Source organism: Typopeltis vanoorti, chromosome 1, assembly GCF_054136105.1.
Source record: "Typopeltis vanoorti isolate ZY-2024b chromosome 1, IOZ_Tvanoo_1.0, whole genome shotgun sequence".
NCBI lineage: Eukaryota > Metazoa > Arthropoda > Arachnida > Uropygi > Thelyphonidae > Typopeltis > Typopeltis vanoorti.
In genome coordinates, this window is record NC_143549.1 from 8,335,092 (window position 1) to 8,362,050 (window position 26,959).

Sequence of the window (26,959 nt, forward strand, 5' to 3'; positions counted from 1 at the left end):
TTGGTCACAACCACCATCATCAATTTCCTGATATGTATTCCCAAGGGATGTTCAGGTTACTTTGAGAGTACTACATGATTAAGTTTACATTATTACTAATCTCCTATCAACAATTTTTTACCAAATCAATATATTCTTGCAAGTACTCCAATATTGTCATATCTAACATCTTATGCTGCTAAGGCACTTCTGACTGAATTAATCCACCTAGACCTTCGTCTTCCTCCTCTGGATCTCTTTCCTGCAATCTTGGCATCAAACACCTATTTTGCTAACCTTTCTTCACCCATTCTATTTAAGTGGCCATACTACCTTAGATCAGTTCTGCTGACACATTCTTGAATGCTAATAATGTCAAGTTACTTTCTAATATCTTCATTTTTTATATCATTCTGCCATTGATGCCATCTGTTCACTTTCCTAATTTTTCTCAGAACCCTCAATACCTGTGGTCTCTAGTCTTTGACCAAGCACTTTATTTCTAACCCAACTCTCAGATACATAACTTAAAATTGGTTTGAACACTGTCTTGTGTACTGCTAGTTTGATGTTTTGGCTAATTTCTCTCTTATTCCATATAAATTTATTCAGCTAGCTACCAACTACCAGCTTTGCTTATTTTGTTTATTTCTAGATTTAACCTGGATTTGTTGGGTTCACTAAAAAACTCTTCTTAAATAGCTAAATTTTATTTTACTTGTTCAATAGGCTCCATTCAGAATATAGTTATGTTCATTATTTTTGCCAATTTTCATAGTTTTGGTCTTTTTATTGCTGAATTTCATGCTAAATTTGTTACAGCTATTATTCAATTTAGTTCAAGAATCCTAGACACTTGCACTAGATGCGTTTAGGAGCACATCATCTGCTTAAAGCAAAAAGCTAAGTTTGACACCTCCAATTCTAATATTGAATGCAATGATACTTTCTTTCATAATGAGATCAATATAGATAATACGAGATAATGTGCATCCTTTTCTTATCCCTGATTTTACATGAAACTTTCTGTATTTCCTTCAATTCTAACTGCTGACTTGCAACTTAAACACAGACTATGTAAATGCCTTTTTCAGATCTATGAAGCTTAATTAGAAATGATTATCATATTTCCATGATTTCTCAACTATTTATTGTAAAGTGAAAATCTGATCTTGGCGATTTGGTCATATTTGGTCATAATATAGCTTGTTCTTTTCCAAGTTTCTCTTCAACGATTTTTCCCAAGTATGATAGCAAAAATCTTAATTGGAATATTTATTACAGAAATGTATCTGTAATTCTCACATCAACTATAAAAAGGAATAAAGCTGGAACTATTAGAGCTCTACTGGAATTAAACCTTACGACCCTCTGAATTATGCAGTGTAGCCACTCCACACTTTAGCATTTCTGGTCAAATATTATCTACTCTAGCTGTCTTTCTGCATTTCATGTTTTTCATGTCTTTTTCTATTTCGAGGACTGATATATATACTCCCTCTTTGCATTCCTCTTGAAAATTTGCTAGCATGGTTCTGTCACTGCTTTTTCATTTAACAGTCTTTAAAAGTATTTACTCTAGATATCTAAGATGTCCTCATCTGCAGATTACATGTCACCTTTATCATCTTTGATTCCTTTTATAGTAATCTTTCCTCCATTTCTAAGCTTATTCAATAGCCTCCAGAACATTGGCCACTTTCCAGATATTTATTTCCCATATTCTTACCAAAGTGTTCTCATTTATAGCTACTTATACACATAGCTTAGACCTCTTACATTTTTTTTTTTTTTGTATTCTTTTAGGGAATTATTACCAAAACAAGCCTTAAAGTAGAAGCCATTAGGAAAAAGAAAACCAGGACGTCCTCTTAAACGATGACTTCTAAGGCCGTAACAGGCCATGCTAGACCTAAATCCTTGATATGCATGATGATGATGATCATTATTATTACCTAAGACCTCACTCATCTAGGAGGTCCTTTTGTCATATACACAATTCATCATACCACATCTTAAACATTCAAATTCCCTGCAGACACCACACTTTCAAGCAAGTCATTCTAACCAACTGCATCATCTGCAAACAACTGAATATTCCCATCAAAATCATTGCCCATACAGGTTAAACAGTAATGGTCCTAAAACAGACCCCTGAGACACACCACTAGTGACTTTCCCTCTTCCAGGATATTGCTCCCTCATGCACAACTTGCTGATACCCATCAGATAGCCCATCTTTGTCCGATGCACTAATTTAATATCCAACCCCATCTGCTCTAGTTTGACTATCAACTTATTATGCAGTAATCTATCAAAAGTCTTTACAGAATCTAAGTATACTACTGTGTATCCCCCTCCTATGTTCAATGAAGCCACCACCTTATTGTAACAAGTAAGTAGATTACTAAACCATGATCTCCCTTTAGCAAATCCATGCTTGTTCATCAAAGATAATATCATTGTTGTCAACCCAATTCTGGATCCTGGTTCTCACCAGCCTCTCAAGCACTTTAACCACAACATCTGACACACAGATAGAAATATAATTTGATGCTCGAGTTCTATCACCCTTATGAAGTGGCACAATCTTGCCCTCCTTTCACTCCTTTTTAACTCAATCCACTGTAAGATTCATTAAACAAATATGTCAAGGCAGATGCCAACTCCTTGGCACATTCCTTCAAAACACGTGGTGATATATTATCAAGTCCCAAAGTCTTATTAATATTAAGTTTGCCCAATTTCCCACATACAGGTAACCCTCGTATAATGCGGATGTTAGGTTCCATAGAAATGCCACGTTATATAAATCGCATTATACAAGACTCAGATCACACAGAAAAAGTAGGATTATGTTCCGAAATCTTTTTTTTTTTTTTTTTTAATTATATAAACAACAATGCCATATCCAACAAAAAAATATTTTTATTTAATTCAGGTAATTCATGCAAGTTATGAAAATATATAAATTATGAAACAAATACATAGTATAAAATTATAAATTTACAAATTGTACATAAACTTCATAATGCATAAATGTTTTATGCAAAATAAAATAAAGTGCATATTTTAATCTTTCATAGCATGACGGTTTGAGGATCAGTTAATAAACACTGGTTTTGTCATGTAATCACCTGATGTATTACTACAAAACAGTAGAGTAATTCTATCTTTGGAACTTTGAATCCAGGAGCTGACTTTTATTTTTCAAAATATAGGTGTTTTTGCATTTTTTCCCCAATATAACCCGGATTTGTCTACATTGAACACTTGGTCTGCATCATAAATGTTTATAAAGTGCGAGAGCTTTTTTTGTTTAATAAGATTTCCATCCAAAGGAATTTTTTTGCGAGTGCAACCTTCTGTCCAAATATTTAGAGATGTCTCTATTTTTCCCATTAGAATATTGCGTACACGAGCAACGTGCTTTGCACTTACCATTGAGCCAGCAATAAATACTTTTTTGGATTTTATGTTCATTTTGTTAGTTCGAATTGCTGATTCGTTTAAATTCAAAGTCCTTGCAACAGTTGCTGGTTTTTCTCCATTTTTCAACCAATCAGAGATTTAAATTTTTTCTTCGAAAGAAATAAATTTTCTTTTCAACGTTGGTTTTTCCCTTTCGTTGCAGTTTGTGGCCATTACTATAAAAATTTTTTTTTTTTTTACATAAAAAAAAAGCACTACATATTAATTATGTATGTAACTCACCAGAAAATAAAGTGCTCAGCTTGAGATTAACACACTTATGATTTTTAATGCGCTTTCCTGGCAGAAAATGAACATAATTTTCAACAATAAACACTTTATATGGTTAACAATTGATGTACATGCATGCTGAAGGGTATTTTCCCCTAATATAAAATTCATTACTTATAACTACATGTGTGATACAAATTTAACAAATATAAAATTTGATTTTTAAGTCGCACAGTGAAAAATATATGAAAGGATTACTACAATTTGTAGATCGCGTTATATCGAAACCATGTTGTACAAGGGTTACTACAATTTGTAGACTGCGTTATATCAAAACTGTATTGTATAAGTACTATGTTATACGAGGGTTACCTGTACTTACATATACTCACAGTCAGTCTCGCCTCCAAAACTCTCCATGATGTCACATTCACATTATGAATGTGACATCTTGTCACATTCACAAGAATAAAAGACCTTTATGAAATGCTCATTAAGTATCTCAACTATATCCTCCACAGCAGTTATTCTTATACCATTTTCTCCAATCAGTGCTATCCTTCCATAATAATTTTTTTTTGGTGGATACATATCGAAAGAACTCCCAAGGATTCTATTTGGCTTCATTGGCTAACTGTTGCTTATAATGAAATTTTGCTGCCCTTACCAACCAAGTCACCCTCCTTGCCTGTTTTTTGTAATCCTCATGAAACTGATTATTACCAATCCTCTTATGCCACCTCCATAATATTTAATTACAATTATGGAACACATGAATGGTGAGTATTAGTTAACATAACTCCCCAAAATTGAGCAAGTTTTAGGCAATCGTTTTTGTTCAGATTCAGGTCGTGAATGTGTGCTTCATAGCTTTCTTTGTAGCATCTTTCTAGAAGAAAGTAACTTTTGTGTAACACTGGCTTTGTTCCACTGAATTATGTGTTTTGTAGATAAAGTGCGATTTGCTCAACTGGATTTGTTGGGTTCGTTAAGAGAAATGTATTCCCGATGTTCTTCCATAATAACATAAGCCAGAAGAGCAGGGGATTCTATAAATTCCAGGATAAGAAAGAGGAGGATATTTGTCTTTTGGTGAGATAAGGCATGTATTAAGTTTGTGAACTGGATGGAAAGCAACTTGTACATTAATCTGATGAAATAATCTTGCTATTCTTTTTAAGAAGTCCCTTAATATATGGAATACAAATTCTGGTAATTTCATCTCTAGGAGGGTTAGGAATTAATGTATTTACCAGTATGGCCATAATTATTATGTTTTCAATAGTTTAATATTTTTTGTTATAACCATTTGCACTAAAGGTAGTTCTGATAATAAACAGTTCCTTGTTTAAAAGAGAATTTGTAGCAAACATTTTATGAGCTCTATCAAGAAAGGATTTGATTACACCATATTTCTGACAAGAGTGATGATGAGAGTTAGAATCAATGTATTTACCACTGTAGCTGGTTTTCTATGTACTGAGAACTGTAGACTGCCATTTGGTTGATGAAGAATGAGAACATCCAGAAAAGGAAGACAAATGTCGTCTTCCACTTCTGGGGGGGGGATTTGATTCTTGGGTTAACTGAATTAATTTTTCTAAGAAAATTCATGAAGATCAGACAAAGAGGAGTTCCATACAGTAAACACACATCAACGTATCTATACCTAACTGATGATTTAGGTGAAAAAACGTCCAGAATATGTTGTTCGAAATGAGAAACCCCATAGCTGTTCCCTCGATTTGTTTATATAGTTTGTTCTGGAATCTAAAGTATCCTGAATTAATTACAAAGTTGAATAATTTTACATCTGGAGGAAAGTCTTTGTAAAGCAAATCAATTGTATCTGTTAGAGGGATATTTGTAAAGAGTAAGACTACATCAAAACTAACCAGAAAAATCTATGAGTTGTAAGGATAATCCTGAAATTTTATTCTTAAAATCTGTCAAACAGATAGGCCTACAACATAGCATCTTATTACAATGCCTCTTTCAAACTGTCAGTTCCCTTCTTGCAGCCATCATATTCCTCTAATTTACACTGGCTACAAACTTGACTTGTTACATGGCATGATGCACTTCACCGATGGGGAGTTTGTTGACTTCTTTTCAAGCAGTGTATATTTCTGTCATATCCTCTCATTCGTGTAGGTTAGACTTAGACCTACAGACTAAGTCTAACCTCAAAAAAGGAAAACCTACAATAGCTAACATTTTGGTCACTCACCTCTGAACCCTATTAACCACTTCTACATGAAGTGGTTAAGAGAAACCCAGGCAACTGAATATGTGCACAGTAGTCCACATATGGTCATATCAAAGCATTATGAAGAAGGATAATAACATACCCCTGTTTATCAGCATGTGTGTCTTTACATCCAAGCGATCCTTCGAGCTATTTTGCCCAGTTCTGCTTAAATAACTCAAACATCATTCTTTTTCATGAGATTTCGTTACTAAACAATCAATGTTTAGATAATTCAAGTCACCAATGATGATCAATTGTTTAGTGCCCATTAGTTTTATTTGGCAATACAATTCACTGTCACTTAGCAGCTTATCCACTAGGTCTGTAGTAATATCCTGTATTCACACCTCACACCAAACTCAGTGGCATTTGGAAAACCATTTTTTGCCAAATTCTACTCTAGCTATCAATTCCACATTTCAAGCTTTGGGATCTTTTTCTACCTACTCTATGGATATATATTTTTGATTGTATTCCTCTTATATATTTTATACTACTGTTTCCCTCTTCTTTCATTTAGCAATCTTTCAAGGTAATTACTTCAGACATCTAGAAAATCTATTTTCAGTTTTCATTTCACCTTTATTATCTATGAATCCTTTTACAGTATTCTTTCCTCTATTTCTATGCTTTTTTTATCCAGAACATTTTGCCACCTTTCTGATATTTATCTTCTAGATTTTGACCAGCCTTCACATAACTTTTGTTCAGCTACTTTCATATATTTCTTCACTTAACTTTCTCATACTTTTCTCTGTATTCTCTAAGCCAGTGAATTGCAACCTTTTTCATAATATGGCACACCTAGACTAATTATTAAAATTCTGTGGCACACTAAAAATATATTCTTTTAATTTTTTTGCCGATCTGGCAAAAAATGGGCATAATTTTGATCAATTTACACACAAGATATTAATAATAGTAATTACTTATCCTTTTTGTCCCCTTCAAAGCAGAGATTACTCAAAATCTATCACCACTCCATATATCCTGGACACATTCAAAAAATTAACAAATATCTTAAGGATATATGACCTTGCAACTGGTCACAGACCACAGGCCACACACCCCAGACCTACCAGATCCCATGCAGTTGCAAACTGTCCTAATTATGGACAAACAGGCAGGACAGCCAATTTCAAGATACCCAAACACAAGGAATATATTCAGTTCCACCAATACAGCCACTTAGGACTTCCTGACTATGCTTTGGACAAGCCCACCACAGGATATGCTGGAAGAAGATCACTATTATACTGCAGCAAATACAAGTATGAAAGGCTATACCTTGAGTCTGCCTCAGCTCTGAAATACTTTCCAAACATCAACAAATTTGGGTGCAAGAGGCTGCCCTAAACATGGGAAGCCAATATTTTAAGATCATCAGCCCAATGGCCAAGACAACTCAATATAGTCCAATAGCAGTCACCATATAAGACTAAGCCTGACTTCTGTTGTCTTTCTTCAGCTTCATTTGCTCAGTATTAGTGCCTGCATGCACATATTGTTTTTGTGATCCCAGATGATGGCAATGCAACAGGAAGGTATTCATTAAAGTTTTTATAATTAATGTTCTAGTATACGTTATTTCCTGAGTAATCAATACCTATGTATTAGCAACCTATAAGCTTATCTACAAGAATTCATAAATCTTGCTCTCCACCTCATGACTCTAATTTCTGGGCAACACAATGACTACCTTTCCTGTCATACTATTATCTTTTATCCTTCTCAATAACTTCCTGATATATCTTACATTCTCTTTATTCCCAGTCAAGTAATTTGTCCCTACTACTTCCACTATCACCATCAACTCCTTTGCTCAGTTACTCCTCGTATCCAATGCCTCAATCACTATTCATTTTATCCCCTGGAAAACAAACCTTGTGTATCTACTCATTTAACAAACTGTTATTAATGAATCTATAAGACTAAGCATTCCACAAACCAGTTATAATTTTTAGTAATTGTACCAACATCACCTTTCCAGCACTTCAAGTAATACAAGCAACCAAATTTGTGCAAAATAGTCAGATATATCTCATATTAAACACCTTAAGTATATCTTTATCCTTTCTTGTCAGTTTCTCAGTATTTAAGTGATTTTTGTTACCTTTTGTAATATCTATAGAAAGAACTTTTATATTAAAAATTTTAGATAAAAAAATGTTTATATACATACCTCATCATACATAAATTGTAAAGTTAATGCTGATTTTCCAACACCACCACTGCCAACCATGATAACTTTGTGCAATGCCAATTGAGAAGTTTTGAGCTTTGACATTTTAAAGGCAAACTGGAAAAAAAAAAAAATAAATAAAAAAAAAATAAAATAAAAATATATATATATATATATATATATATATATATTAAGATCCAGTTTCTCTCTGCAAGAAAAATACATAAAAATTGGTGGTTATTAGTACCATATGTAACATTTAAAACAAACATACTATTCATTTCTGCTTTACATCAAGATTTCTTGTTTGGAATTATTCACCTTCTACAATGCAATATTTTCCAAACTGACATTCTTCCATGTTTTTTGAAAAAAAAACCAGTAAAACTAACAATAGTAAAAATATGCTAGATTTCTTGTCCAGAATATGAACTAATTCTTAGTAAATTCCCAAGGAGAGAACACACAAGAAATAAAACTTACTATGTTATAGTTGATAGTGACCTTCACACTTGTTCATATCTCCTGAAAACAAGACTATAATAGAGGAGAAAAAAAAAATAGACTGAAAACAATCAAACCTTTGACACACTGGAAATTCTGCAACAAAAGTAATAATAGAACAGTGTTACAAAACATTATTATTACTATCAGATCTTTAAGACCTCATGGCTCATGGAGTCAATGACTCCAGAGTTCCCTTTGTCATACACACAGATCATCATACAGCCTTAAATAGATTCAATTGCTCTGCACACACCACACTCTCAGGAAAGGCATTTCAATCATTCACAACTCTGCATGCAAAAAACCTGCTTCTCATTCCATTGTTTATGCCGTACTTATACAGTTTCCAAGGATGATCTCCCACCATTTTATGAAAAACCTCTTCAAAGTTTTGGAAGGGGTGGTGAAGCGCAATACATAGCCTATCCCACTCAAATGCCAACCTCACCTTCTCGTGGTCCATCCTGTTCTAAAAGTACAAACAAAGCACTGCCACCAAGTATAGGCAGTATAATCCTAATATATAATCCTAATATATAACCCTAACATCCTAAGAAAGCAAATGCTGTTAGATCTGCCTGTCCAGAGGCATTAGGTAGCAGCCCTACCACTGGACTTACCCAACAACAGGCTAGTAACCTGCCCTGTGGAAATTCAATTCAATATACTTTCAAGTCCCATCCAAAGAAAAGCCAGATGGATTATCAGGAAAAAGACCACAATTCAGGAAAAGGTAAATTAAATTGAAAAAAAGGAACACATAATGAAGATGCAACATCAAATGTGAGAAGCATCACATACAAAGAAGAAGAACTTGATAAACAACTAAACCAAGCTAACATAAAATATATGTATAGTAACAGAAACAAAGAAAAAACAAAAAGTTACAAAAGAAACAAACAACTATATACAAGTCTTCAGTGGGGTAAAAAAAGAAGAAAGAGCAAAAGCAGGTATAATGATTATTATTATTGTTGTTCCGGGCAACTCCAAAGGAGTCAACAGACTTATTGAGGGAGGCCCTAACATCATGTCAAGAACAACTATTAGACATTCACACAGTATCTATCATACCTTGCCTTGAACTCATTCACGGTCGTAGCACCCACAACAGACTCTGGAAGCTTATTCCACTCATTCACTACTCTTCAAGTAAAAAACCTACCTCTAACACCCTTGTCAACCACGCTCTTGCCCAGCTTCCATTCATGGCCCCTAGTCCTCCCACCACCAGTCATATTTTCAAAAATATCTTCTGAATCAATCTTATAGAAACCCTTCAGTAATTTGAATGTCTCAATCATATCACCCCTCCTTCAACTATCGACCAATTTCTGCAACCCACAAATCTTCAACCTATTCTCATAAGGTTCATTCCACAGACCTGCTATCATCTTGGTCACTCGTCTCTGGATCCTCTCCACTTCCTCCCCATCACAAAGAAACTCTGGTGCCCATAACTGGGCACAGTAGTCCAGATGGGGTCTTATCAAGGCTCGATACAGAGGAACAACAACTTGTTTGTCTCTGCATGTTAAAGTATTTTTCAGAAGCCAAGTGATTTGATGAGCTGATTTAGCCACTTTTGCAATGTGCCCCCTAAACTTCAATTCCCTATCCACCAACACTCCCAAATCCCTGGCCTCGTCAATCTCCTGGAGTACGGTTCCACCAATGCGATATACTGCTGCTATTCTGTTCACCCCAAAGTGCATAACCTTACACTTTGCCACATTAAATTGACATCCATTTTTCCTAGCCCAGTCCTCCAAACTATCCAAATCATCCTGTAAAATTTTGACATCCTGTGCACTCATAATTGCTCTACCCAACTTTGCATCATCAGCAAACAAGTGAACACTTCCTCTCAAATCCTTTCCTATATCATTGATGAACAAATTGAAAAGCAGTGGTCCAAGAACAGAGCCCTGTGGCACTCCACTAGTCACAAGCTGTCTTTTAGACTCCACTCCTGAATAAACCACTCTCTGGTATCTCTCCTTCAACCACCCTCCTATCCATCTCACCAACCCTATATCTATCCCCATCTGCTCTAGTTTACTGATTAGGGTTCCATGTGGTATCCTGTCAAAGGCCTTGGCAAGGTCCAGTAGTATCACTGTAAACCCATTACCCCTATCCAGTTCAGCCATCACTGTGTTATAAAACATGAGCAAGTTACTGAGGCATGATCTACCCTTCAAAAAACCATGTTGTCCCCCATACAATATCCCATTTTCATTTATCCAATCCTGTATTCTTTTCTTGACTAATTTCTCCAAGACCATGACAATGATTCCTGATATGCTAATCGGTCGGTAATTTACAACAGCGGTCTTGGAACCACCTTTATGCAGTGGAACTATTTTCCCCTCCTTCCACCCGCTCGGGACTAACCCAGACCCGAGACTCAAATTAAACAAAATGGTCAAGGGTACTGACAATTCATTAGCTGCTTCTCGTACAACATGAGCTGGTGTACCATCCAATCCCACAGATGTATTGACATTGAGGTTATGCAATAGACTACTCACCTCCATTTCATTCACCACAATTTCCGTATAATCTACTGGTACATTCGTTTCTGCAATGTCACCACCTGGATGATATATTCTTGCAAAGTGCTCACTCAGTAACTCAACTATATCAACTGATTCAGTTACCTCCCTACCATCGGAATTCTTTAAAATCATTCTGCCATGTACATTTTTCCTTTTACTTGCTACATATCTAAAAAACTGTTTAGGATTCTCTTTAGCCTGCATGGCCAATGTTCTTTCGTAATCCTTTTTTGCTTTTCTTACCACACTCGTTACCCTTCTGCCCTGCGCTTTATACCGTTCGTGTGCCTGATTATAGTACATAAATCTCTAAAGAACAATATTGTATATTATAACTAGTTGAAAATGAATGATTAATAAAAATTAAACTGAATACCAATTATATATTTAGTTTAATGCCAATTAAACCAAATATATAATCCTTTATCCAAGTGTAAGCAAACAAAGTTTGCACCTGAAGTATTTTCAGGACCGGGGCAACTCGTGATAAAGGTGGAATAAGTTCTGATCACTTGCCTTAGTATCTCACATAATGCAAAGTGCATCTCCTTCTGGATATGTATAATGCTATGCATTAAGGGAAGGGCCACTATCCAGACCGGTTTCAACGGTCTCATCAGTGGGAGCCAGACCCAGAGGTGGAGGCAAGTGATCAGAACTTATTCCAGCTTTACCACGAGTTGCCCCAGTCCTGAAAATACTTCAGGTGCAAACTCTGTTTGCTTACACTTGGATAAAGGATTAAACCCAATATATAATTGGTAGCATAGACAAGTGAAAAAAACTTTCATCTTCCATAGACTCAAGACATTAAGTAGCCACATAACAATAATTGGTGCATATGCACAAGAGGGAAAAGAAAAAGACAGTAACATATTTTATAAAGAATTACAGAATTTCATAAATAAAACAAACAAAACTGAATATTTACCACTAGCAGAAGATTTAAATGCCAGAATAGGAAGCAAAAAACAAACAGATAAATTTGGCAAAGATATATATAATCAAAATGGTTACAGACTGCAAGATTTTGTCATTTATAATATGAGAATAATGGATTTGGTATTTAAACACAAGGAAATACATAAACATACTTGGTCAGCCAGAGGATATCAGTAATTGACTACATTATCGCAAATTTTAAAATTAACGGAGTTAATTTTAAACATAAGAGCATATCGAGGCTTTGACTTAAACTCTGATCATTATATGGTATCAGCAAAAATTCGATTTAAACCAAGGTGGCTAAAAATACATAAAATTGAAAATTCTTATCAACCAAGTTACAAAATACTCTTTCCTTCATGCTTATACGGTGATTAGAATACATTTTATGAAAATTATGGATACAACTACCGTGTTAGAGTAAAACTTTAGTTTAATATAAATCAAAATATACACTCAACGTTTAGACCTTCACATTAAAGTCATCTTCTGGAGTATATGTATATATACAAGGAAACAAGCTATACTACAATCTACATGGCATGCTAAAGTTACTGATCAATCATTAAAACTATTTGCCTGACCTCTGGTGTTAAAAAAAAACTTTACTACATCGAAGCTAGAGTCCTGTTATCTATTAGGTTACAAAGTTAACTTAAGCTGGAGAGTAACATATTCATATAGAAAAATAATAAATAAAAATAAAATTATCCATATAAGTATACATATAAATTGCAACAATTGGTATGGACAGTGGTCAATAAAAGATGAAAAAATTGCTTAGAGTCCTAAAGTCAGGGTTTGTTGGAAACTAAGTGGGCTGAATGTGTGCCATCCAAATGCTTGGGATTTTTAAGCCACCATTATTATTAAGATTAGGGTGGTTGATCAAAATTTCACAGGCGTATTTAAATGTATGAGCAGAAATTTAAAGAAGCCTGCAAAACTTTGATATCTCCTTGCGGACATGTATAATGCTATGCATTACACATATCTGCAAGGAAATGTGCTTTTCATTATGGAAGATACTAAGACAAGTGATGAGAGCTTAGTCCACCTTTACCATGAGTTGCCTCAGTCCTGAAGATACTTCTTTGCTTAAACTTGGATAAAGGATTAAACTAAATTTATTAGAGTCTAACCAAGTAAGAGAAAATAAACAAAACTTCCAAAAACTTTCAAGTGCAATCGCAAAACGAGGAGTAAGAAAAAACAGATGAAACAATTTTGTAACAGAAATAGAAAATAATATATTTAAGCCACAACACCAAACCTCTAAAGTAATAAAATACATGAATAAAGAAATAAAAGAGAAGATAAAAATACAAATAGATTTTGAAAAATAGATGACCTATTTCCAAAATCTCTGGACAGATGAGAACAATGAAATAAAAATTTATAAAACAAAGAATGACCTAACAGAAAATATCACAATATTAGAACTGCAAAATATAATAAAGAAGATGAAAATACGAAAACACCATGAGAAGACAATATAAATAAAGAACTATACAAAAATGCAGGTGAAAATTTTAATGCAAGACTTCTGAAATTTTTTAATATGGTTTTGTTGTCTTGGAAACACTACTAACTCTTGGAAAAATGCACTAGTTAACCCAATCTATTATTATTCAGGCCTGCATAGAGTCAAAAGACTCATCGTGGGAGGTCCTTCCTAAGAAACAAAGTCTATCAAGACTCATCGAGTGGAGGCCCCCCCCCCTAAGAAACACAAAGTCTATCATACCACTCCTTGAACTCATTGACTGTTCTTGCTCTCACCACTCTATCAGGCAATGCATTCCATGGTTCAACCAACCTCCATGCAAAGAAACCACTCCTCACCCTCTTGCTCACAGTTTCCTTTCATAACTTCCAGGGATGGCCTCTTGTCATCACTCCTTCCTGCTGTTCAACCAAGCAAAAGAACTTCCCAGTGTCAACCCTGTAACCACCTCTCAACTGTTTAAAAGTCTCAATCATATCACCTCTCCTATCCACCAAACTCTGCAGTCCACATTCCCTCAGCCGATCCTCATAACCAAAATTGTGCAGTCCTGAAACCATCTTTGTACCCTTTCCACAGTTAATTTATCCACTTCAAATCCTGAGGACCATATCTGAGAACAATATGTCTAAGTGTGGTCTGATCAGAGACTTATACAACGGAATGATAACCCTTTTATCTCTGCAGGTCAGTGTCCTTCTCATAATTGCAGCAATCTTCTGTGTTACCTTCACCACCTTTGCAATATGTCCCCTAAATTTCAGGTTTCTATCGATCATCAACCCCCAGATCTCTTGTCTTCTCTACTTCCTCTAGTATAACTCCTCCCATAGAGTATGCAGCATCCCATCAATGTTTCCCAAACCTCAAGACATTACATTTTGCTGCATTAAACTGACACCCCCATTCATTTGCCCATCTATCTAGCTTATTCAAATCCTCTTGCAGGGCTACCACATCTATAAAAATAAATAGAGACGATTGCAATAACTATAGGGGAATTAGTCTGCTAAATACAGGATATAAAACATATGCAGGAATATTAAAAGAGAAGCTAAACAGTATTGTAGAGGACAAACTACTTTGTCCTCTACAATACTACTAGAAGAACAAAACAGTTTCCAAAGAGGCCGATCCTGCATAGATCCAATTTTTACTCTAAAATTATTAATAAAAAAGAGAAGAGAATTTCAAAAAGAACACACATGGCCTTTATTGATTATGAAAAAACCTTTGACAAAATTAGTAGACAAAAAATTACTTAAAATATTAACCAATTTAAATATACCAAACCAACTTTCACAATCCATTCAAGAAATATATACAGGAAATAAAATAGCAGTTAAATAAGAACACATCTCAAAATGGAAAGATATGTTAAGAGGATGTACCCTCTTAACATATGACAAGGATGTACCCTCTCACCTCTGCTTTTCAATATATAAAATTATAACAATCTGGAAACAGTATAACCTATTTGGCCCCACAAATGAAGATAGATACACTACTATTTGTAGATGATCAAATAGTATTAGCTACATCAGAAGATGATTTACAAAGTTCATTAAAATCATTAAATGATATCTCAAAGCAATATAATATGACAATATCTAAAAAATAAAAATAAAAATAAAAAATGTCATTCAAAGGAGAAAACCCAATTAGAAGTAAAATAGTAATAGATAAAATATTTATTTATTCTTATAAAATGGCAAAATAAAAACTTATGGCAAAAGGAATACAAAGCAGCTACAAGTCAATGTCAAGTCCAGAAAGTGAATTGAGGGTCACATCCATCACCTCGTGGATATCCTGGAGGCTACCACCATGAAATTGGTGCTTGGGCAGTCATTCACAATATGAGTGATCATCTGGGCCACGGGGAAACAGTCACAACAAGGGTGGTCTGACAGTCTCCATTTATGTAGTAGCCACATCTGCCCTGGTAATCCTGTTGATAGATGACCAAATCTTCCTAGGAAGAGCAAAACCAGTGCAGAGAAAAGGGATCTTCAACCAGGAAGTCATTTGTTGGAAGACTGTTGGACTAGTGTTCTCTCCACATGTCAGGTGTTGATGGTAAGGTAGGTGAAAAGAGTTTGTCCATGGACCAGATAAGATATTAGAACAAGTAAATACTTTCAGATACTTGAGATGCGATTCATCATACGAAGAAGAAAAAGACAGATACTAAATTATCAAACTTTGCTAAAGTAAATGGCATAATAAATATATTTAAGCCAGTCCTAGTACAAAAACACACAACAGAAGATTAGCAAAAATATTACACAGATATAAAAAGAAGTGGAAAAAGAAGAATCAGAACACCAAGAAAGAGATGGCATGAGACTGGAACAGGTTAACTGGCCTAAAATCCATGTTAGGAAGAAGAAAACACTGATCCTATAAAATTCCTTACCAACTTGTATGTCTATCACATCATCCCTCTTCCTAATATCCACAAGACTCAGTAAATTGTATCTTCTCAAACTTTCTCTGTATTCAACATTCCAGAGATCAGAAACTACTTTAGTCAGTTGCCTCTGGACCATTTCCAACAACTTTATCCTTCTGAAAACCAGTTGACCAAATCTGTGCACAACAGTCCATGTGTGGACTAATCAGAACCTTATATAATGGAATAAGAATCTCTTTACAAGTCAGTGTCCTCTGCATCATTCTCTGAATTCGCTGTGTGGTCCTCACAATTTTGGCAGTGTCCTCTAAATTTTAGATCCTCATCCACTATCACCCCAAGATCTCTTATTTCCTCCACCTCCAACAATATATCCCCAACAAGCATAAATTCTAGATACCATCTTTGTTTCCCAAATTTTACAATACATTTTGCAAAAATGAACTGGCATTCCCACTCGCATGCCCATTTCAGTCAATGTATCCAAGTCTTCTTGTAAGGCCACATCTGCCTCTACTCCTCATAGTCTGTGCCAACTTTGCATCATCTGCAAACAACTGAATATCCCCATCCAAATCTTCCTTAATATCATTAACATATAGGTTAAACAGCAATAGCCCTAAAACAGACCCATGAGGCAAACAATTAGTGACTTGATGCATCGGAGATATTGCTCCACCATACACAACTTGCTGATACCTATCAGATAGCCAATCTCCAATCCAATGCACTAGTCTAATATCAAAACATGTTTGCTCTTGTTTGACTGCCAACTTATCATGTAATAATCTAACAAAAGCATTTACAAAGTCTAAGTATACTACTGTGTATCCATCTGCCACGTCCAATGCTGCCGCTATCACCTTATTATAATAAGTAAGTAAAATTACTAAAAAGTGACCTCCCTTTTAGCAAATCCATGATATCCATGAAAAGATACCACTGTTGTCAACCCAATTCTGGATCCTGGTTCTTACCAGCCTCTCCAACACTTTAATCACAACTGACACACAGATAGGCTTATAATTTGATAATTGAGTTCTGTCACCTCCCTTACTGAAGTAGTACAATTTTGCCTTCCACTGTTTTGGAACTTAACCCAATGTATGAGTCATATTAAACAAATATGTCAAGGCAGATGTCAACTCCCTGACACATTCCTTCAACATATGTGGTGATATATCAAGTCCCACAGCCTTATTTACATTAAGTTTGCTCAATTCCCCACATACTTACTTACTCCAAGAATCCAAGATCCTGAATCCTTGTGTGGCCTTTGTTATATACTGCCTGAGGTAGTTATCCCTCAAACTCATTTTCTTTAATTCCAGTTGCTATCTCATCATCCCAGTCTATATTTTCATAATTAAAATTGCCCATAATGTTTACCCTTTTTTTATATGCTTGGCTAATTTATTATACATTTCATGGTCACTATAATCCACATTACCAGGTGTAACAACATCTGACTAAGTATTTCATTCTATTCACCTTTATCTCACATCATACTGCCTCAAAACCACGGCACTATTTCCCTCTTGCATCTGTACCTTGTATGGACATCTCTTTATCAGCACTACCCATCACTTTTTACCCATTCTATCTTCATGAGACACATCATAATCTTCCATCTGTATTCCTGCTAGGATGTCATCTTTATCTAACCATGTCTCACTTATTCCAAAAATTCTTGGGTGAACAGACTCAATTAATGAAACTATTTTGTTTGCCTTGTTTCTTACACTTCCAGCATTTGTATACAAACATTCCTGGATCTACATCAAGTTTCACTAATACCACTTATTAGATATGACTTCTACATATTTAAACTCAAGCCATTTCTTTATCTCCTTATTCATCTTAGAATCTTCTTCAAATCCAACTGTTTTCCTTTGATCCCAGGTCATCCCCCTTCCCTTTTTGTCTACACATGAGGTCGCATCCTCTTGAAACATCACACTTTTTCATGCTGCGTTCCCCTGTCCACCCTTAGCTCCAAGTTTTCCTGCTTGTCTTACACACTTGTTCTCTCATTCTCTATACTCATGCTACCCATCAATTCATAACCATCATTTCAATCTCTCCTTTCTTACTATCCTGCTCCTTCACATCACTTCTTACTTGATCAGATTCATTCTCTGCACTAATTTCTCTACCTTCCAGGAGCAGTCGCTCCAAATGACTCACATCAAAAATTCAAATGCAGCCAATCATTCTTATATAGTTCAATTCATCCATCAAACTCATTCCACACATTATATTCAACATGAATAAATCAGCAGTACATATCAATAATCAAGACAGAAAAGAATCTCAAACATGAAGATGATAAAGCCAGTGGATTAGATGATATTATTAGATCATCATGATCAATTTCCTGATATGTACCCCCAAGGGGTGTTTTCAGGTTACTATGACAACACTACATGATTAAGTTTACATTATTATTATTAATCTCCAATAGACAATTATTTTCCTCCAAATCAATCTGTGCTTCTAAGGTACTTTTAACCAAATCAATCCACTTACAACTTGGTCTTCTCTGGATTTCTCTCTCTCTCCTACCATGCTGACATCAAACACCTGCTTTGTTAACCTTTCTTCACCTATTCATTTAAGTGGCCATATCACATTAGATTAGATCTGCTGACACACTCTTGAATGCTAATGATATCAGGTTACTTTCTAATATCTTCATTTTTAATATGATTCTGCCATTGATTCATTAGATTAATTTTTCTCAGAACCCTTATATCTGCGTTCTCTAGTCTTTGATTAAGTGCTTTATTTCTAACCCAACTTGTGGATCTATAACTTAAAATTGGTTTAAACACTGTCTTGTATACTGGTAGTTTGGTGTTCTGATTAATTTCTCTCCTATTCCATATAAATTTATTCAGCTGGATACCCACCATACCAGCTTTGCATATTCTGTTGTCTATTTCCAGATTTAACATGTCATCTTCATAAAACCTGTGTCTAAATAACTGAAATATTTTACTTGTTCTATAGGATCTCCATTCAGAATGCTGCTGAAGTTTTCTAAGCTCCTGCCTATTTTCATACTTTTGGTCTTTTTATTGTTGATTTTCATGCCAAATTTGTTACAACTGTTATTCACTTTAGTTATTCACTTGTGCAATCCTGGAGAATTGCACAATGTGTTTAGGAGTAGATCATCTGCATAAAGCAGAGTTAAGTTGAATATCTCCAATTCTAATATTAGGCTTAATGCTTCTTTCCATATGACCTATATAGATGATGAATAAGAGTGAAGAGAATGTGCATCTTTGTCTCAGCCCTGATTTATGTCAAACCATCTTTCTGTATTTCCTTCAATTCTAAACCGCTGACTGACCACCTAAATATAGACTACGTATTGCTCTGTATAATGTTCCATTCATCTTATAATTGCAGTGTTTTGAAAAGCTTTTCTCTGAGCACATTGTTGTATGCCTTTTCCACATCTACAAAACTTAAGTACAGATCCTTGTCTTATTCACAAGATTTCTCAAAACTATTTGTCTTAAAAAAGGGTGGCACACCATTTGGCAACTCCTATGGGTAGAGATGACCTGCTAATGCTTCTGCCTGGTATATCAACTTGGGCCTGGCTCCCACTGAAGACCTCAATAAAGGTCTAAACTAGTCTGCGTAGTGGCCCTTCCCTTAATGCATAACATTAGACATATCCGCAAGGAGATGCATTTTCCATTATAGGAGATACTGAGACAGGAGTGTTGGTATCTTGCTCCACCTTTGCAACGAGTTGCCCTGGTGTTGTACCACCTTACCCCAGTCCTGAAGATACTTTCAGATGCAAACTTTGTTTGCTCACACTTGGATAAAGGATTAAACTAAATTTATCATACTCTAACCAAGTGAAAAATAAACTTTCAACAATATTTGTCTTAAAGTGAAAATCTGATCTTGACAACCTTTATTTGGCCTGAACCCACCTCTTTCTTCTCCAAGTTTCTCTTCCACAATTTTTCTCACCCACTTTAAGTATATTTGCATAAATCTTACCTGGAACACTTAGCGGACAAATTCATCTATAATTCTCACATAGTGTTATTCCCCCCCCCCTTTTTTTTTTATAGATGAGTACTATGACAGCTCTACTCCAATCATTGAGAATTTGACCTTCTGACCAGGTCCTCTGAATTATGCAGTGTAGCCACTGCAAAACCTTTATACCACCTTAGCTGAATCAATGTGTTCTTCAGCAGTTGCCACTGAGACTATAAGGTGGTGCTTGTTTTTCAATTTGTTTAATTTTTTTCTTCAATAAAGTTTCTACAGTTGAGTCTACAATTTACTAATAAAAGCTGCACAACTTTAATTCTTTTTAAAACTTTCTTGGATACTGTTCTTTTTAATGTGATATCCATTTTAATCCTGCTTAGTAATAAGTAATGGACACTAACAATTTCAAATCCTCTGTACACTCTTGCATCCTGAACGAGCATGATGATATAACTATCAATGATGAAGTCAATGAGGCTTTTCCAATTTCTTGTGTCTTCTCTCCATCTTTATGTTGAAAGATGGTGTTAGTAAGGACTTACGTGTCCTGAGTAGAAGTCCAGTCAATATTTCTCCTTTTATTCAAATTTTCCCAAAATGTTCCTATATGCCTGGTGGGATTCATTTCCTACTCTTCTGTTCAGATCACCAACAAAGACCACTTTTTCTATTTTCTTTGTATCAGCTGTCTGTTCTAATGACTAAAAAAATTCCTCTACTTCTTCCTTAGATGAACCTTCTTTGGAACCACAAGCACAAATAAGTCTTATTGTCCATGTCTCCATATTGAAGCTTGTCCACATAACTTTACTTGAAACTAACTGCCAATTAAGAAGTTTATCGTCATGTTTGGTTGATGCTATCACTACTCCCTTCTTTCCTTTTTTCATTATTGCCTGAAAATAACATCCTATACTTATTTAGTATGATCTCACCTGTTTGTCTTCTTTGTCTCAGTAATGCCAATTATATCCATATGGTACTTTTTCCATTTTTCTACAAGTTCAATTTCCTTTCCATTAATTTTCTATCTTCAGTTCTTCTGGAGTTAGATTTATTGTACTTTTTCTAGATGTTGAGTTGGATCTTGTTCCAGTATGTGACTTTTCACTGTTTGCCTTGTCACCCTAACAAACACAGCAGGAGCATTATTTAACTGGACAATGCCACAGCTGGCATAAAATCTCATTGTGTTGTACCATTCTATGCATTTGTGGTTTAAGCCAATAATTTGGTCAGCTAAGTCCCAAACTGCCAGCCCATCTTTGTTTGTTCAGTACCCAGTAGATACCTACTAACAAGATGCACCATGTGAAGGTGAGGATTGGACATCAACCCAGAAGCCACAATAGATTCTCTGCATTCCTGAAAGGAGATATGAAGGTCTCCTCCTAGTTATTTGGCTTTTATCTTTAAGTGACCCTACTATTAGATAATGAAACTTTATATTTGTTTCAGAATTCACACAGCCTGGTCAGAAAAATTCTGAATGACAGCAACTATTTAAAAAAAAGTTAATTATTATTATTAGAACCTCTAGGGAGTCAGACTAATCGAGAGAGGCCACATTAAAGCAGCTTAGAAATGGAGGAAAGAGTACTGTAAAAGGAATCAAAGATGATAAAAAGGTGACATGAAAACTGAAGAAAAGGATATCCTAGAGCAGTGGTGTTCAACCTTTTTTTACTACGCGAGCTACTTTTCTATACAAAGTTATTCGGCGATCTACTCTTATATAGATAATGTTCCCCCAACCTGATATCTGATTATGCACAAATAAACAATTAAAAATAAATACACAACTAAAAGCTGTGTATTTAAAAATTTATCTATCAATTTTAATTATTTTAATACAACAACAAAAAAAAAAAAAAAAAAAAATATATATATATATATATATATATATTAGGAGAATTCATTTTTACTCGGTAGGAATATTATAAAATAAGTTTAATGACTATTACCGAGAGAAAAGATGGCAAGATATATTTAACAAGATACTACTAGTTTAGTTACAAGAACATCATCAGGTATCATACTCAAAGAAATATATAAAAATTACAGAGACTTAAAATTGTATTAACAGAACAAGTGAAAAACAGTAGCATGTTTGAAAAAATGCAAGTATGAGTTCCATACAAACGAATACGTTTGGATGAACACCGTAGAGATATCTCCTATAACAGGACTAGAGCTAGCGCTCTCTCTAGCCACGTTCTCTTTTCTGCTAACTCAGACGAAGGCCGCCAGCACATTGTAAACTGGACTCAAACTGCTAATATCCATGTGTGCTACGATGAACTCGAAAGAAAGATTGTTGAATCAAGAGAAATTTCTCTAGATTCCTCTCATATCAACAACAGCCTGAGTTACAATCTCTCGGACGCACATGTTGCTTCTGTTCAGTACTGGCGCACTCGCGACAGCGCGTAGTATTCGTTTGTATGGAACTCATACTTGCATTTTTTCAAACATACTACTGTTTTTCACTTGTTCTGTTAATACAATTTTAAGTCTCTGTAATTTTTTATATATTTCTTTGAGTATGATACCTGATGATGTTCTTGTAACGAAACTAGTAAACTAGTAGTATCTTGTTAAATATATCTTGCCATCTTTTCTCTCGGTAATAGTCATTAAACTTATTTTATATATATATATATATTGGAAAAAAATATTTATTTCTCTATTTTAGAAAACCAAAGTTAGAAAAAACAACAGATTGATTACAAACTCACAAGTTACAGGAAATACTGGTTGATTAAAAAAAAAGTTAATGTGAAATTTGGCATTGTTTGGACCTCGCCATATTTTCATAGTCAAGTTGATATGAAGAAGTGGCCAATCGCAAACAATCATCCAAATGATCATTTGTAATTTGGTTGCTTAACTGATTTTATTATATCGGTCATATTTGAAAAAGCGGATTCTGACAAGTATTGTCAGTATCCGCTTTTTCAAATATTTTTCACACAATATCAGTTAATATTGGGAATTTTTCATGTGCATACTTCCAAATGATTTCATTGTTTATTGATTTTAAATGTAAACTATTCTGAATGTTTATTATCTCACGTTCTACTTCAGCTTGGTTTATATCAAACATCCCACTAATTTTATTTGAAATTTCTGTGATGTTCAAGTTTTTTTGAAATGGATTATTGATAAAAGATACAATCATTTCAGTTTTATTAAAATCTTTAAATCTTGAATTTATTTCTTCCTTGACTAATTCTATTTCACGAATAAATTCTTTTAAATCATAGCGAAGCATTTCTTGATTTTGTTCAAAAAATTTTAATAAATATGGGAGATGTCTAAATTTGCGGTCATTTATATTTTTCTTTAACAAAAGTAAGTGTTGGATTCTGATTATGTAGAGATTAAAGTAATTATTATTTGCTTCAGAATCCAACATGATCTTCCATCACAAAGGCTAGACTTGTAAATATTATTTAATGTAAACAACTTATTTTACAATTTAATATTCATATAACTGCCTTTAATTTTATCTAATATTTAATTATTTAATCAAAGATATATGTATTAATAGTGATAAGACTTAAATATTATTAAGGTATTTTAATTATTACTATGTTAATATTATAACTTGTATTTGATAATTTAACTGCGCATTATTTGAAATGTAAATATTCCTTATTTATTCCTATTTGTAGAAGTTTAGTGTTATGCAATACCTCAATTTTATTATGTTTTGTTTTGTTGTCATGGAAACGTATGTAAGTGAGCGAGCACGTTTTGGAACACCATGTGAAGAGAAGGCTCATTGAAAAGCGTTTTAGATCACGAGAACAATTTAGGTGGGAACAACTGATATAAAAAGCGAGGAACGCTGGAAAAGGGAGAGCATTAGAGATTTATTAGAGAGGGATTGGCATTAGGTTGGAATCGGAGCATTCGGCATTCGAAAATCACAGTGCGATAATAGCGAGTCGGCAAGTCACTCAAGCAGCCAAATAAAGTCTACTAGTTGAGAAGTGGCTAGCTTATAAGTTTTGGAATAACAAATAAAGCTATGGAAGATAGCTAAGTGATTACGGATAGACTAGCGATTACTTGAGTTGAGATTTAATTTCAGGGCCGACCTTTCAAGGACACACGGAAACTTGAAGCATAGCACGAAGTAACTAGAGAATAATTAGAGGTAACAGAGTTGTGTTTAATGATAGCGGTGTCAAGAATTATAATACCTAAAGGATTAAATTGAATGCCGGAGAAATGAACAACTGTGCATATAAAACCTCAAGTTAAGGAATTATTGTATGTTGCCTTATTTCATGACTGATCATACTTTATACAACAACGTTTGTTTGTGTGTGTAGTGACCGATAATTAATTCAGTTATTGCTTAGAAGAATTATTTTAATGAGTGCCGTTTGCTATTTAAAGTGTTTACAGTTATAAAAAGTGTTTACGTATAAGTAGATGAAGGAAAAAGGTAAGATTATTCCAACCATTAATATTTCTATACAGAGAAGTGTGTGCGTTTCATCCTAGAATTTCCTTATATTAACAGTAACTATTGGTGAGAATTAACTGAAGTGTAAAATTAAAAGTGTTTGTTTGTGAAGAGGTGTGTTACTGCTAATCTTATTGTATTTGGAACTTAAGGAACTGTGAGAAGACTGTATTATAGAGATGACAGATTTACCATTGTCTGAGTTTGTATGACAGTATTATCAGAAAGGCTGAAGTGTTTATAATAACTTAATTAGTGATTTGATCTTAAGTGTAAAATTTGTGATTTTAAAATTAAATGTTTGTATTTATTAATCTAAAGTTGTGTTTTGCCTGAATCTCTTTTACTGCACCATTCATAAAATATTCGAACCAAAGTGGGTAAATTAAGTAAGTTAAATATTCTCGGCCAGTATAAATAATAACAACATATAAAGGAACGGTAGTTGAGAGTTGGTTTATCTTCAATTCTTGAACTAATTCAGATATAAAGTGGCGCAGTCATTAAATATAAATTTTCTTTATATTTGAATTAGAAATCAACTTACAACTTATCAATTAGTTAAGAACATCGTAATAGTAAATCATGTCAGATCCAAGGTATAGATTAAGACGAAGTGGGATCCAACATAAGTATTGTTGGAAAGTTTTTATTTAACTTCACATGTCGATTAAATTTTTATCTCTACCTTGTAACTCTAAATTTAAATTGCTTAATTTTGTAGAGAAATCTACTAAAAATGATAAGTATAACAACCATCTTTTATCACTCAATTGTGGATAAATATCTCCTTTTTCATCAAGAAAAATTTTTATATCATTAATTAATACAAGAAATCTTTCTAAAAATTGACTTCTGCTGAGCCAGCAAACATTATTGTACAACAGAAGTTCCCTATCATCATCTGCCTGTAATTTAAATAACCGCCGTTGCAGGGCTTTTGCTCGAACAGAATTTACAATTTTAAATGTAATATCCAAAACATCTTTTGTGTTTAATCTTTTACTACACAGTACTTGTTGGTGAATAATACAGTGTACGTTAAAAAATCTGGATATTTGTTATCGTTTTTACATAATGAAATGAAGCCTGATTTATTACCTATCATTGCAGGAACACCATCGGTAGTAATAGACACAAGTTTAAAAAGCGGAAGTTTGTGTTGTTTCACAAATTCATGAAATGCTGAAAAAATGTCTTCTCCCCTAGTCCTTCCCAATAATGGTATAATTTTCAAAAGTTCTTCTTTACTTGAATAATCTTGAAATACCGTGCGAATAAATACCATTAACTGAGCAATATCAGTGAAGTCGTTTGATTCGTCCAATTGTAATGAAACGTAACACACTGGTGAATGTCTGACATTAACCTGGCCTGGAAACGTTTCTCCGGCAATTGGAACTCTTCCTTTCGGTGATTTGAAACCTTGTCTGCTGCCTAGAAGTAGTCTCTCTCTAGCGACGTCTTGAACCAAAAAACTCCTTTCTGGAAGCGGGAAACTCCTCTCTCAAGCAACGTGGATCCAGGCAGTCTCTCTCTGATAGCAACTCTGGAACCACTCACTTCTGCGTGCTTCAGTCCTTTTTTATTAGGCCTCCTCTGAGACCTCGCATGAAGTTTCATCTTAAGTTTCAAGATCGGCACGCATTTCGTTCTCCTCCACTTTCTTTTGATTGTAAGTTGCCGGCCATCGGAAAGTTGTTTGAACTCTTTCTGACTGACTTCGGAGATGTTTACACTTAAAGCCTGCAAGCCTTTGTCATACAAGTTTCAATAACAATCTTTCTAATCCCGCCATGTACAGCTTTGACGAGAAAAACATTGGCTTTGTTTTTAAAACTCTAACATATTCTTATTAAAGCAGTATATACAGTTAGCTTCAAAAGAGTTATTTACAAAAACATCTAATACAAACTACTATACCGAGACAAACAAAGTTTATTTTTTTTTACAATATTCACATGGGACTTAACCTAAGTAAAAAAATCGATGTAATGTGCTTTGGAATATTTAATATCTAAGCTACAATCGAGTTTTTACACTTTGCTTATAATCGTATTCACTCGGCTCGCTGTTTGACTTCCACTGATTCAAATTAATTCATTTACCTGGACTTAAGAAAACTACAGATTTGACAATTTTAACAAAAAATAAATAAAAAATAGCAATACACTTAAAGTGAATTAAAAATAATGCAAAATAATGATAAATAAAATATTATGTTTTCAGATTTAATTAAATTTGTAAGTAAGGAGGAATACACAAGAGATCGACCAAAAATCGCTCTGCGAACGACGGGTTGAACACTCCTGTCCTAGAGGAATGGCATAATTACTTTGAAAGACTGTTAAACCAGTCAGTGACAGAACCATACTAGAAAATTTTCAAGAGGAATGCAAA

At 34.3% G+C, this 26,959-nt stretch overlaps 1 protein-coding gene across 1 annotated transcript in view; it reads right to left on the reverse strand.

Annotated features, from left to right (window-relative positions):
* Positions 1-26,959, reverse strand: part of LOC150109765 (ras-related protein Ral-A-like) — a 121,361-nt gene that overhangs the window by 75,956 nt on the left and 18,446 nt on the right. Inside the window, exon 2 of the mRNA XM_090408905.1 lies at positions 8,115-8,231. Coding sequence (XP_090265031.1) covers positions 8,115-8,219 — 105 coding nt within the window. The 5' untranslated portion in view covers positions 8,220-8,231. The remainder of the gene's footprint in view (positions 1-8,114; positions 8,232-26,959) is intronic.